The 14,941-nt window shown below is 41.5% G+C and overlaps 1 protein-coding gene and 1 long non-coding RNA gene across 2 annotated transcripts; one reads left to right on the top strand and one right to left on the bottom strand.

The window, feature by feature from the left end:
• Positions 1-10,510: 10,510 nt before the first annotated feature.
• LOC141615148 (caffeoylshikimate esterase-like) lies at positions 10,511-11,177 on the top strand. Its single transcript, XM_074433657.1, has 2 exons — positions 10,511-10,715; positions 10,834-11,177. The coding sequence occupies exons 1-2, from the start codon at positions 10,668-10,670 to the stop codon at positions 11,047-11,049; spliced, it is 264 nt and encodes an 87-aa protein (XP_074289758.1). The 5' UTR covers positions 10,511-10,667; the 3' UTR covers positions 11,050-11,177.
• Positions 11,178-13,690: 2,513 nt separating this feature from the next.
• LOC141615147 (uncharacterized) lies at positions 13,691-14,535 on the bottom strand. The gene is made up of 2 exons (XR_012529663.1): positions 14,313-14,535; positions 13,691-13,891 (listed from the first exon to the last, which is right to left on the bottom strand). It is a non-coding gene; the product is annotated as an uncharacterized LOC141615147 (long non-coding RNA).
• Positions 14,536-14,941: the final 406 nt, after the last annotated feature.

Genomic DNA, 14,941 nt, shown 5'->3' with positions numbered 1-14,941 from the left:
CCTAGTCCCTTCGAATCATGTCGCCTTTCAACACTATAGGCAGACCAACACCTACTATGAGCCGAACACCCATCCGAACTTGAGTTGGAGGAGCCAAAATGTCCTTAACCCAACTCAAGCTCCACCGCAGCAACAACCTTATATACCGCCTCATCAAAAGCAACAGCAATATCAAAAGCCCCCTTATGTGCCGCAGCAGTAACAACCACAGAATTCTGAATTCTCCGAGCTGAAGAACTTGTTGCTAAAGGAGTCCCAAGCAAGAGAGGCCGGGATGAAGTTACTAGAGAGCCAAATTGCTCAACTGGCTAGTAAAAGTAACACTCGAGCTCCCGGACACTTACCCACTCAACCTGAACAAAAGGAGACCCTAAATGCCATCACTTTGAGGAGCGGGTCCACCCTTGATGGTCCTGCCATGGTCGAGGACGCTGTTGAAAAAGATGAGCCGGAAACAAGTCAAGAGAAAGCTTCAACGAACAAATCAAAGAAAAAGACGTCGCAGGTATTTGATCGATCGATCGATATACCGATCGATCGATCGACGCACGGGTTACAAGAGCTTTCGAATCAGACATCTCGTCGATCGATCGAGAACGATGGTCGATCGACTAAGATCGCTGGCGATCTTGAAGAATTTCGTCCTTTAATGCCAAATAACCTACGAGACCACTTGTTTCGGGGTACCACGGTCCCGAAGATTTTAGGACAAGACCCGAGTGCTGATGGGTCGATCCCGGTCCAAGTTCGACCCAATGACGGTTAATGGTTCTCATCCGAGACGGTCCGAGGAGGGGTCTAGCTTCAACAAAGAGAAGGTGACGGACTTTCGGCCTAAGTCCAAGGATGCTGGTGCGCGTGAATTGGAGGAGAGAGCCAAGGTACTCCTTGACCCCATATCCGGAGAGACTCGTGCCGACCAAGGAACAGGTATCTTTCAGTAAGTTTGAGAAAGTAATCCGTAGTCTGAATGTACAAGTCCCCTTCCTTGAGTTAGTTAACCAAGTGCCCGCTTATACTAAATTTATGAAACAACCGTTGTCCAAAAAGCGGTCACTTGAAAAAAGCGATTGCACACTGTCGCACTCACCAAGGAGTCTTGCTCCTATCATCTTACACCGCACCCCATAAGTTAGAGGACCGGGGCAGCTTTTTCGTCCCTTGCAAAATAGGTACCTTCTCAATTGAGAAGGCATTATGTGACCTAGGGGCTAGTATAAGTGTCATGCCCTTGAGTTTAGCTAGGAGGCTTAAGTTGACCCGGTTTGCTATCACGGACATGACAGATTCGGATGGTCGACCGATCTGCGGTCGAGCCTATAGGAGTCCTAGAGGACATACCCGTCCAAATAGGGAAGTTTTTCTTCCTGTTGACTTTGTTGTCCTTGACATGCCTGAGGATGCCCATATACCTATCATCTTAGGAAGGCCGTTTTCGCACACTCTTTGTGTGCGATTATTGACGTAGGCTCTGGAACTTTGACCTTCAAAGTTGGGAAACATTCTATCATTTTTGCCCAACCTGCTAAAAAGAAAGATCCCATGTGGCTTGTTACTTGTAATACGGTTTCTGAAAAGAAATCGTACTTTGTGCTTCCCGAATTGCCTGTCCCTATTACTACTGCTGTGTTAACCCCTCCGCCCCAGATTGGGAGCAAGAAGGAGGAAGAATCTGTTGTTTTAAATAATGCAGGAGCTGGTTTGGGGAAGGAAGTGCTACAAGTTGTGCCAACTGGAAAGCAGCCGATCATTCAACGAGGAGGTCTTGGTTGCTTAAGCTATGGGACTGATGAGGAAGTGGATGATGGTCGGCCCAAGATGAGAGTCGACTTGGATTCCGTTGAACCCAAAGAAATCCTTGATTGGAGGGATGACGAAGTTGATCCATTGAGCTCTCCAACTGTTGAAGCTAAGAAGGGTGCAACTGATAAGATGAGCACCATTGAGGCTACCTCTAGTAGCCAGAAGCCGACGAAGTGGGCCATACCCTGGTCCTTCTTGATCAACTATTAGTTGATCGATTTTGTTATAAACTTCTCTTTATTTGCTTTGTTAAGACAATTTTACTGTTTTTTGTGTGCGCGAAAACTTCGCTTTTATTTTATTTGCTTAGGATTTTTAAGTACTTTAGACTTCGTTTTGGGTTTGCGCAATTTTTGGGCGCGTTTTATTGTGTACTTGCAGGTATTTAGAGCTTGTTAGCTCAAATCATTGAGCAAATACGAAGAAATAAGGAGTACAACAGTACCTTCAGTCGATCGACTGGCCATCATGGTCGATCGACTGAGTTGCACTTTCCAGGAGCTTCTGTTACTGTTCATCTAGTCGATCGACTGCCTCTATAGGTCGATCGACCACTTCTGCTGCTGTACCTGTTCACGACCTCTCCCCTGCTGTGTTTGGTCGATATGCGGACCTAAGGGAGTTTTCTACTCCGCTCTATTTTCCGTCATTTTACTTCTTTCTTCAAGTTCTTTTATTTGTGCACAATTTTACCGTTTCAAAAATTGTTTTCTCAGTCTTATGCGTGGTATTTTCTGTCTTTCAGGCACTCTTATTGGTAGCACTGCTAGCTACTGAAACCTCCTAGCTCACGCTGGTTTGGGGAGGTTTCCTTCGCTGCGCTTAAAGTCTTGTGAGTTCCATATCTTTCCTTTGTGTCTCATTTATTTTATTCTCTCGCAAATTCCCATTTCTCTTTTCTTCACTACATGATTTTGCACAATGGGGACATTGTGCGATTTGGTTTGGGGAAGGGTTTTGCGTCGCATTTCATTTGCTTGCATTCACGTTTACATTTCAGTTTGCATTTGTTTATTTCATTTCCCTTATATATACACAAAAATTCAAAAAAATTGAAAAATTTCAAAAATTCCCATAAAATGCACGTTTATTTTAGCATATAGGTCGAGTCGGAACGGTAGTATTTCAAGGATGACACTGCATTTGCATCTGTTTATGCCTAAGCCTTGCTAAATTAACATGTTATTAGTAGAATCGTATATGCATATCTACGAGTTTTCGTTAAATTATTCGCTGAACTTTAAACTTGACTTAGAAATTTGGCAAGCTACATCATATTTCTGAGGTTTAGAGCTTTATAACTGGTGACATTCATGACCAGTTTATCTAGGAATGTGAGTAGTACTCCTTATGAGACATGTTTCCTTAATTTGCATGAATATGAATTTGATCTACTTAATACCTGTATGCATTCGGTTTGTGGTTTGTTGACACATGTGGAAGAGGTTTCCTTTTCTCATTTTACCCATAAGCTTCACACTGCCAAAAATACCCCTTTTTGTCCCATTACTACATCCTACATTTAGCCTGTCCCTTGTCAAGCTAGTAGTCTGTGTTTTTGGGGTTGTTACCCGTTTTTGGTGGCATTTGCTCTGTTGAGGTGATGGTTGGAAAATGAAAAAGAAGGAAAGAAAGAAATAGAAACAAAAGAAAAAGAAAAAAAAAATGAAAAAATGAAAAAATGATTCGGAAAAGAAATGAAAAAAATAAAAGAGAGAGGTTCTGTACTGTTCAAATGAGTCGATCGACTGCCACACATGGTCGATCGACTGAGGTTCGAAGAGAAAAGAAATCAATTCGCATAATTTAATCCTTATCTTTTGGCGATTTTTGCTCCCATGTTTCATTTATATCCTATGGGGAGTTTATTGATTTGATAGTTTGGAGATTGTGAGTTTTGTGCTTGCTATAGCACCGTTTCGCTTGTTTATGAGCAAGAAGCTGGATGTTGCCACTTGGTTCCGTTTTGGTACTAGCTTGATCACCTGTACCTCCACTTTACCATAAAATGTTTTGCCTCTTCTTACCCATACCTCACATATCCCATTTATACCTCGGCATGTGTCATTGGTCATCTGTTTGGATGGAATGCGTATGTACGGTCGTAGAGGTCATTTTCATATTTTATTGCTGGCATGTTTTCATAGGTCGTAGTTAGGTGAGAGTCACTACAAAATTACTTCTTTCTATCTTATACATTATTCACCTGTGCTTATTTGAGTGATTTGAGCGACCCGTGAGAGTCCAATTTGATAAGTCTCTACAGTTGACAGTTCAGCATAATCTTTAACGACTTTGTAATTCGTTTGCATGATTCGCATTACTAATTGATTGTTGGTTGTGCATTAAAATCGGTTTAGGCTTAACAGTCTGCATTTCGCTCTGAGATTGAATTCGTTCCATTAGGTCATTAGATCGAGTCTAGTTCATGCTTGGGGACAAGCAAGGGTTTGGTTTGGGGAAGTTTGATTCGTGTCTTTTATATGATGTTTTACATCCTTTTTTACACGCATTTCATAGCTCATTCATGTAGTTTATGCTGCATTTCTCCTTATTTCCGTCTACTTCCGTATTTTGTACATTATTGCAGAAATGTGAAGAATTCAACGGGAAATCAAGCCAAATCCGTCCCCGAGTAATCTGCATTGCAAATGACGTAAAGGATTCACTTAAGGAACGAGCTTGGTGCGCAATCCAAGGCCCAAAAGACAAGTCCACGTGTTTTTAAGAAGTCAAGTAGCAGCTCATCCCGTCGATCGACCATCATCCTCAGTCGATCGACCAATGCTCGGGTTCCAGAAGCTACTGTTTGCTGAGGAGCAGTCGATCGACCAGCCTTGTCAGTCGATCGACCAGATCGCTATTCCAGACGTAAATTAAAAGACCGTGAATCTTGAAGCCCGTGAAGTTTAGGTTTAGGAAATAAGGTGTTACGTTGATTGCTATATAACGTAACATAAACAATGAAGTCGGAGATCAGTTTATCTATCCAAGTTTTTATCACAATACAGTACTTTCAGTTTTAGTTTATTCGAGTAATTAGGGTTTGGAACATCGGTTAGCATTGGATTTTCTGTTCTTGTTCTTAATCGTTCCTCTGAATCTCGGTATTCCTTCTGCCCTAATTCCATTTTATTGTTTTACTTTCTTCATTAGTATAAGATTTGCTAGATTAGTATCCCAAAGCCAATTATAGTTTTATCGCTATCTGTTATTTACTTTAAGCATGAATTCAGTAATTGCTGTTAGTTTTATTGTTGTTATTACTTTCATCATGAGTAGCTAATTCTTTAGTGCTAGGATGTAGGCGATTTATGGCATAGGCGGCATTAGATTAGAAACGACTGTCTCGCATGTTGGTCGATCGACTGACATTGCCGGTCGATCGACTGACCTCGTAGGGTTTTATATTCGTTTTAATTGTTTTAATCTTGTATTTAACGAATCGAATGCATGCGACCAGTTAGATACCTATTTCGTGACTGACCCATTAGATCGAAAGGTAGGGGAGGTTATTAGACCATCAATTAAATCGACTAGACTGTGCTAAGATCGAGAGATAAGTATAGTTTAGACCGTTAGTCATTTTTCAGGACGAAAGTTAGTATTAGTGACATTAGGGACCTATAGCGAGATCGAAAGATGCTATTTGTTAAGAGTGGACCGAGAGGACCTCTTTATTTCCCGCCTTACCTGTGCTTGATTCAGACCGACTTAGTTTGCTGCCGCCGAATCTATAATGAACCGACCATCCTAGTACCCTTCTTTTATCTATTTAAATTATTTATTTAGTTTATTGCCTTTATTCCCTATTAGCTGTAGACCAATTCACTTCAACCCCCACAATAGTTACCTTTGGCTGAATATAAATCAACTAGAATTTACAACTGCCTCCTTGTGGTTCGACCCTGTTACCACTAGCCTAGGTTAGTCTTAATAGGAGATTATAAATTTTATCTTTGGTACTCACAACGATGGGTATCAGCTTTCTTGCTCGGAGGACGCATTTCCTTGCCGGCAGCAGTAGCAGCGGAAGCATCAGCAGCAGGGGTGGGCTCTTTCCTTTTACGGACAAGGGGAGACCCCTCCGCATCGGAGTCCTCCCCATTGGTAATGTCAACGATCACCACTGTCTCCTTCCGGACCGAAGGGATGGGAGGTGGAACTGATGTCGACGCCGTCGCCGCCGAAGACTTTGTTTTCCGCGTTCGGCGCGGCATGTTACTAGCAACCTTCGCCTGGGCCGCCTCCACATTTAAACCCTTCAGCTGCTGATCCATGAGATCATTCGGCGACATTCTGCGATCACGGGCCAGAGCCTTAGGATGCAAATCAGCAACGGTCTTATCCTTGTGCAGCCCCATTCTCCGGAGGATATCCTCGCAGTGTCCGGTCCAAAGTGGTCCGCAAAGGAAACAAAGCAAGAGTTAAGTAGAAGAAATAAGTCAAAGTTCAAGAAACGAAACATTGAGAGCGAGAGATGGGCCTCACACCGACCCCACTCACCCCGTGCTAGGGCGGTATGAGGCCGACATGGCAGAGCACTCATCCCGAAGAATGATCTCGCGTCGGGGAATCCATCTTTTGACACCCCACTCTTGTCCGCCTCAAAAGCCTCATCGCTTGACCTCTCATCCGCACTAAGAGGGACCTTGCTGGCGTCCATCTTAAGCTTACTCCGGGTGACCCATTTGTCATGCTCCGCCTTAGTCTCGCACCGCAAATTAACTTGGTGCTGGAAGGACCGGGGCAGCGGATAGTCATCCGGCACCTCAACATACACCCACCGATCTTTCCAGTCCTTGCAGGAGGAAAGCTTATCAACGGAGACGTAACCCGGCTCCATTTGCATGTTGTACCATCCGACGCGGCCAGGAAACGACGGCCGAAGGTGGTGAAGCCGACGGAATAAATTAACCGTTGGGACCTCCCCCTTGAAGAGACAGAGCCAGACAAAGCCGACTATGGTTCTAATGGCCAACGGGTGCAGCTGGGCCACGACGACGTTCATGGCTCTAATGATGGCCATAACGTAATCATTCAGCGGAAACCGGAGCCCGTACTCCAGGTGCCGGATGTATACGCCGGTGCAACCCGGGGGAGGGCAACAGACGGCCTGCCCCTCCTCAGGGATAATAATTTTGTACCCCCTGCCGAAGTAGAAGTGGCCCTCGAAAAGTGTTTCGCCGGAGCAGCTGGCAAACTTATGGGTCCAAGCACGGTCCGGGCATACCTTACAAGGGTCGTCGTGATCCATGATGTACTGCCTCCCCTCATTAGGACGAGCCCTTTCAACATCATCATCGTCATCATCAACATCATCATCATCCTCCCAACCCTCCAAAACTTCTGGATCAACTTCGGGAGAAGGAGACCTAGGGCCCCCAGACCTTAGCGGGACGGCGGCCAGTGCCTCCTCCTCATCAAGACGCGACGGGGAACCCCCCGGCGCACGGTTACTAGGACCGGCATCAGCAGAAGACATGATTCACAACGAAAAATTAATGAAAAAGTTAAAAAATTTGTTTGTTTACCTTGAAGAAAAGTGCTACGCCGGGGTAACGATTCTGAAAGCTAGAGAGAAGTTTCGTCAAAGAGGACTAGAAAGAAGAAAATTTTAGAGAGAATGAAATTGGTGGCCAATTTCAGGGACTAACTGCCCTATTTATAGGGGAAAGCCCATGAAGAAGGACCAATCAGGGCACAGCCCATAAAACGTCAGCCAATCGGCGAACGGACACGTGTCGGACATGCAACCACGGAATGTCAATCATTGCAACAGTTGAACGTCAATCAATGCAACAGTGACCAAGCGTCTTCAACACGCCCCTTCATATCTCTCTGCCTATTCATCCTCCTCAACAAATTCCTAAGCGTCTGTTCTCCGCCGGCCACATGATCAACCAAGCTAGGTAGCACCGGCCGGGGGCAATCAAATACAACTGGCACTCTCAACCCCGGTCTCGGCTAGCGTCACTTTCTTTTCCACATCGGATGCCCTTTACACATCCATGTGGAGGGGGGATATGGTACGGCCTAAGCAGAACCAAGCCGAGGTAGAAGAAGCCGGGGCAGAAAATTTTGTCTTACGCAGAATATACGCTCAACACACATCGGAGCCCATACCACGGCATAGACTACGCTGGGGGCAAATTGATGGGGCATATTCTGCACCCGCTGACCGAGTCAACACATTGAGCAAGGTCAAAGATATCCACAACAAGTCAACGACTTAGACAGCCTAACCGACGCCGCCTGTCGGCCTGTCTCTTGTGCCTCGGCTAGGACAACTAGCCAGCCGGGGCACACATCCGCGAACTCATATCCAAGACCCCTCGGCGACGAGTCAACAGGGTCCGCCGGCCTGCCATAGGTCCCTCGGCCGAGGGTAGCTCAGTCTTTCCACCTGCTAGCCACTTGGCCACTTGGCCACTACGTGACAAAAGGTGAAAGTCTATAAATACTCTTCAACCCTCATTGAGGAAAGGATCCACAATTTAACCTAAGAATCACTATTCATCTGGTAATATCTTCCTTATCTCTCTACAATACATACTTCGCCAAGTAACAACAACTTCTCTTTAAGTTTACTGACTTGAGCGTCGGAGTGAGTTCGATCGGTCCAAAGCCGAGCCCTCAGTTTGTTCATCGTTTCAGGAGACCGCGAGGAGGATTCAACCAAAGACGTCATTCTACAAGCACGGGTGGTAACAAATAACTACTCTGGAATTACACCCGGAACAGTTATAATGGTAGTCAATTCCTGAATGTTGTTTCTCAATCATCTGTTATATTGTGCATCACATTAGCAGATAGGCTAGATCATAAATGTTGTTTCCAAATTACTTGTATCAAATAACAAGCTTTCAGCTTTGGTAGTGACGCTACTACACCTAAGCTCTAACTTGACAAATTCTAGATTTACCAGGATTCATACAGATGAAATCATAATCACAAAAATCAGAAGATACAAAAGTAAAGCAAGAAAGGCGAGAGTGCGCGACTTAGCTCAGACCCGGTTTGCTACAGAAAACTCCATATATATCTTATATATATAGGGGACAATGCTAGATACAATGGAAAATAAAAGAAGAGGTGGTAGGCCTAACCCTCCTTACATAATAAGTCAGGAGCAGATGGGGCAGAGAACCAAGCCATTCTCATTACAATCGGGGCATCTTAGGACAAGAGGCATCCTGCTACGGGAATTGGATATGGTATGATCAAGCAATTTACAACTGCTACGGGAGTTGAGCAAAAGTCCCTTATAGTTTCATGTTAATTTACTTCACAGTTCATTGTTCTCTTGTCGAATATTGATGGTTTTGGATTTTCACATGTTAAAACTCTCACGTGATTCCCTTCATCACTCTTAATAAAAGTAAATTATGTGATCTGAACTCCCTTCGTCCCAATTTTATCGACTTTTTATTCTCCTTCAGGTTGAAGACCGGCCTTGTGTGTAAAGCTCTTGCTGGTCACCATTCATGTCCTCTAATTTTCCATCATCTTTCTGGTCAACCCTCACCATCTCTTCGATACTGCTACTAATCACCCCTGGTATGCTGTTTCCTCATTTGAGACCGTCTTAAGCTTATTACCACTTCTTTCAATGTTATATGCTCGTAACCTTAAAGACCGTCTTAAGCAAGACTAACTCTAATACCTTACTATATTTGCTTTCCTTCAGGTCTTTTGGATTCTATCTATTGCATTTCATCATTACCTTGATCCAATACTTCATCACTGCCAACACTTCTACGGGGTAACGACTATTACTTCACTTTTTTTTGTGCTTTGACTAAATGATTGGATTTTAGATAATGTGATGATTAAATAGGTAATAGTATAAGATCTTCACAATTTGATTTACTGTAATTGGGAAGACGACAATTAATTTGAGATGAGGATAATGTGATTGGGATGGGGCAGCACATTTACATTTTAACCTTGGCTTTCATCATTCGTATTTTGTAGCTGCGTAGTTGACGCAATGAGGGCTACTACTGAAACTGAATCATTAATTAGGGCCTCTTTTGTAAATTCAAAGTAAGTTGTTTTTACATGTTACAGTCATAGGCCATCGAAGAGAGGATTTCGTGCGCGATTCTTGTTGCTTAGCTTATAAATATTGCATGTTAAGACAAATTAAAATAATTTTTTCCGCGGTCATAAATCATAATTCTGAATTACTTGCACTACTCCAGATAACAGTTGGATTCACCATCTTTGGGAAGGAGATGATATCTGACTTGAACATTGAAGAGATGGCATCAAAAGAGTAGAATGAAGTTATCTTTTGTGGAAAAAGCCTACAACAAGAGTAGACTTGCAAACTGTCTTGTAAAGTTCTCAGTATGTTCACAAGTTTTTCCCAGCTCCCCTCGTTTAATCGTTCGATCCAGTGCTAATGTCGAGGACTTGACTGGAATGTCAGCCGCTGGGCTCTATGAATCCATCCCAAATGTAAGCCCATCCAACCCGTCTGTCTTTGAAAATGCAGTAAGCAGGGTATGGGCCTCATTATACACCCGAGAAGTAGTCCTTATTCACCGGGCAGCAGGAGTGTCCCAAAAGGAGGCCCAAATGGCGGTCTTGGTCCAAGAACTGTTTTCTTCAGAGATCTCATTTGTACTGCACACCCTTTCACCAACTAACAATAACAAAGATGTGGTTGAGGCCGAGATTGCTCCTTGTCTTGGGGAAACCCTAGCTTCAGGCACATTTGGCTTATTACAACATGATCTGTTATTTCAAAAATTTCCCTCTGCATATTCCTGGTTGTTAACAGCTCTCCCTCTTACACCCTTCTTTTAGGCTTATTACAACATGATCTGTTATTCTGATCGCGGTTAAAGACTGCAATGGAACTTTTGAAGGCGACAAGAGAAATCAAGTCAAATGCTCAGAAGGTAGCCGCGTGCAACATTATGACAAGTGACGTACAAGACCTTGAAGTGAATATTTGAAGTTGGATCTGAGTAACAGTCACTTGTATATATCTAACGTTGTGTGTTCGTTGATTTTCAGGTGTGTTCTCCATTGTTGGTCGTTCATGGAGCTGCAGATATGGTCACGGATCCAAATGTGAACAAGTTTCTATATGATCGAGCTTGTAGCAAGGATAAAACACTGAAACTCTATGAAGGAGGCTATCATTCTATTCTTGAAGGCGAACCTGATGAAGCCATTTCCAGAGTTTTTAGTGATATTGTTCAGTGGCTAAATGCAAGATGCTCAACTTAATTTCTTTTCTTTGCTTCTCCATTTGTTGTAATGTCGCGGCCATTTTTTGGGCTGTGCAAAGTTAACCAGTGTAATATATATCAACAGGTATTTCGAAAATAAAAGAAAGATGAATAAAATTGTAGATGAATTTGAGCCTTCTCCTTCAGAATTCAGATGGGTAATGAACTAATGATTACCGGGTCTGGTGCATATCAACGAATTCCCTATCTTAAAGGTGTACAATTCTTTAGTACTGAGATATTAAACTCATTCTTTTGTACAATTCCCTATCTTTCATTCTTTTGTACTCAGATATTAAACTCAGTTAATATCTAGTACGTCTAATTTAAAAGAACGTATTTAGCACATTAAAGGTGTGTATCTGGTGCGTTAAAAAAACGTATCTAGCATTATAAAGAAATGTATCTAGTAATTTAAAGACGTGTATCTAGCAATTTAAGCAAATGTATCGATTAACTTAAAGGAGTGTATCTAGTAATTTAAAGAAATGTATCTAGTAATTTAAAAGAACGTATCTAGCACCTTAAAGGTGTGTATCTACTAAGTTAAAGAAGCGTATCTAGCATCATAAAAAAATGTATCCAGTAATTTAAAGGAGTGTATCTATCAACTTAAAGAAATGTATCTAGTAATTTAAAGAAGCGTATCTAGCGCCTTAAAGGTATGTATCTAGTAAGTTAAAGAAGCGTATCTATCATCATAAAGAAATGTATCTAGTAATTTAAAGGAGTGTATCTAGCACCTTAAAGATATGTATCTAGTAATTTAAAAGAACGTATCTAGAAACTTACAAGCCTCGAAACCGTCGCAACTAAACTTACACTTATTCAACACAAAGTCGATATACAAATACCCGTGCAACAAAGCAGCAAAACATTGCCGATACATCCTAATTTCATCACGGACATGAATACGTATTTTGTAATTGATTCATTTACAAAACAATTGTCATTTTCCCGTTGACTATCCTAATGTCGCATATAATTCACTATTTTAGTTCCCACAGTACATGTCAAAAGCAATTAAAAGGCTCCATACTTCTTCCTTTTTCATTTTATTTAATCAAAAATGTCCCATACTTTGTTTACATTGCATTGCTTAGTTGTACTTTAAAACAAGCATATGATATACAGAGGAATATGATTTTGTTCCTCATACACAATGGTTCACAACCACATACAATATATACACAGTATAATATTTTCGGATACACAAGTTAGTACTTCCAGATACACATACTACTACCCTCAGATACACATGTATCCCGTTGTTATACCATGTGTACCCGAGCCGGTATTATGTGTACCACTTGCACCAAAAAAGGTACACACTAATGCTATTCATTTGCAGGAACTTTTTGAGCTGGAAACTGTAAATCTCGAGCTCTCAGTCAGATTTGTTCAGGAAGAGAACTCACTGTGTGGTCGTAGCAGTTCAAGTGTTCGTGATCTCTAAATCCTTCTATTTTTAGGGTAGTACAGAATAATCTATTCCTCGTGATCATTTGTGTATCTAGCAGTAACACAGTGTGTATCCAGCCTGGTAGTATGTGTATCTACCTCTCTACTTCCACCAAGCCGACCACCACCCACCACCGCCACTACCCCCATCACCACCACCACCACTACCAAGCTGACTAACTTACACCACACCACCGCCCACCTCCATTTCACCACCACGAACACCACCGGCCACCTCCAGTCCACCCCCACCACCGACTAACACCACCTGACGACCACGACCAACCCCACCCTCGAGGAACTCTAGACCGATCCCGCAATGACGACATCAAAGACGCCCCTATGCCACGAGATCCGCGCCAACAACCTCCCAGGCTCGCTCCCACCAACCTTTTTCCCGTCGGCGAAAAAGCTCATGGAACTAACGCGATAGTGTGCCGGATTTACTCGCCGGTGAAATGAAGTAGTGCCATAGCACCTGATTCGTCGTTTATATAAAAAACGAGATCTAAAAGAGTGAAATCGCCAGAGAGGGAAATCCAAAGCCGGAGCTCCGACGATGCACACGCATAAGACAAATACAGAAAGAAAGTACGGCCGAAAGTGGGATAAGGAATGATCAGAGCGAAAAATAAAGAAAGTATGTGGTGGCCGAACATAAGCCACCGGCGACGGAGGAGGTTATGGCGTCAGGTTGTTTGGGGGTGATGAAGAAGTTATGTGAGAGTAGTGTTGGGTTATTAAGGAGGGTGGGTAGTAAGTAGTTGGGCTTTAATCCAGACCCTTTATTTCATGTGGTTTGGGCCTCTTAATTGATTAGTCTATTTGCTTTTTAAATTAGTTCGCACAGTTCGCACCGAACTTTAGGTTCGCACGAGATCCTATTTCTATATATATATATATATATATATATATATATATATATATATATATATATATATATATATATATAGAATTAGGATCACATGAGTCCACCCTATCTTTTTGAGTCCCGTGAGTCCACTTATGTATCACACGCTCTACACAAAAATATCACGTTTTTTTTTTTTAAAAAAAATAATTTTTTTTTTTTTTTGTAAAAAAAGCTGTGATATTTTTTAGTATAACCTGTGATATTGTATCTGAGTCTGTGAGTCCAGTAAAAGAGTATCACGAGTTATACAAAACAATATCACACCTTATAATAAACAATATCACTGGTTGTACTAAATAATATCACGGGTTATACTATACAATATCACACCACTAAACCCAAAATATGCCAAACTACTTCTCAAAAGCTTGCACGTTACATCAGAACACAAGTAATTCACGTTTCAATTATTCATTAAGCGTGACATACGCTGGGGAAAGAAACAAGAGGAAAGAGGTGACATTGCCTGCAAAATAACAAATCCAAATTAAAATAATGATTATACCAGAAAATACGAAAGTGCCAAAAGCGTGAAGCAGCCAAGAATCGTACTCCTTAGTACTTGTAACTAAAACAATGATAGATATAACCATAATACTACCAATTTACGCCTCCATAGTAATTCCGTTTTCCCTTATTTTCTGCGCTAAAATATACTTGAAACAAGCATTATCAAACTATGATTAAAACTTCTTGATCAATTACAATTCTTATGAATTCATAACATGATGCATATATTCAAGATTAAAGCAACGAAGCGTAAATTTAGTGAACATATGAGCAGAAATAAGCGTATAACTATATGTATAAGCAGTATAACAATATGGTAAATGTTGATTATGAATTTCGACGTAAACAGAAAAGAAGGCGAAATAGCAAGGACGAACCAATGATTCCAAGGATGTTTCGAATAGTATCGGGATTCACCATGTTGCTGTTGGGTTAGTAATAATAATAACAAACTTGAATAAAAATAAACAGAGAAGAGAGAATGAATGAAAATGATAAATGATTGAAAGTGTGGGGGAATTTATAGGGAGTTATTCATGGAGCATTTCAGTAATATATGGACACTTGAAAACTAAATTATCCAATTTTAAATTATCCATTTTTTTTTTTTGTTATTATCTTTGTGGGGGCAGTAATGGATTTCAAGACAGCCTCATTTTTTGTTGTGTGTCGAAACAGAATTTTTTTTCAAGTGATATTCTTGTGTACAACGTGTGATACATAAGTGGACTCATGAGACTCAAAAATATAGGTGGACTCACCGGATCTTGCCTATATATATATATATATATATATATATATATATATATATATATATATATATATAGTAATAAGATCAAGTGAGTCCTATTCTTACATGTGAGTCCATAAGTCCCATTATGGGCCATTGGATCTTGGAAATGGAGGGCTAAGATGAGAACAAAAAAAATAAGGTTAATGCTCTAATTTTGCCATCTTCCTCTAATTTTCTCATTAACTACATTAATCCTCCTCATCTTTCATTCAC

The sequence above is a fragment of the Silene latifolia genome, chromosome 11 (assembly GCF_048544455.1).
Source record: "Silene latifolia isolate original U9 population chromosome 11, ASM4854445v1, whole genome shotgun sequence".
Lineage (NCBI taxonomy): Eukaryota > Viridiplantae > Streptophyta > Magnoliopsida > Caryophyllales > Caryophyllaceae > Silene > Silene latifolia.
This window is presented reverse-complemented; position numbering and strand designations above follow the sequence as displayed.

What these genes read in the sequence shown, in the direction of transcription:
- LOC141615148 (XM_074433657.1), top strand. Translation starts at nt 10,668, where the DNA reads ATGGAACTTTTGAAGGCGACAAGAGAAATCAAGTCAAATGCTCAGAAG. An exon ending in TCAAGTCAAATGCTCAGAAG is followed by an intron (nt 10,716 to 10,833) that starts GTAGCCGCGTGC and finishes GTTGATTTTCAG; the next exon opens with GTGTGTTCTCCATTGTTGGT.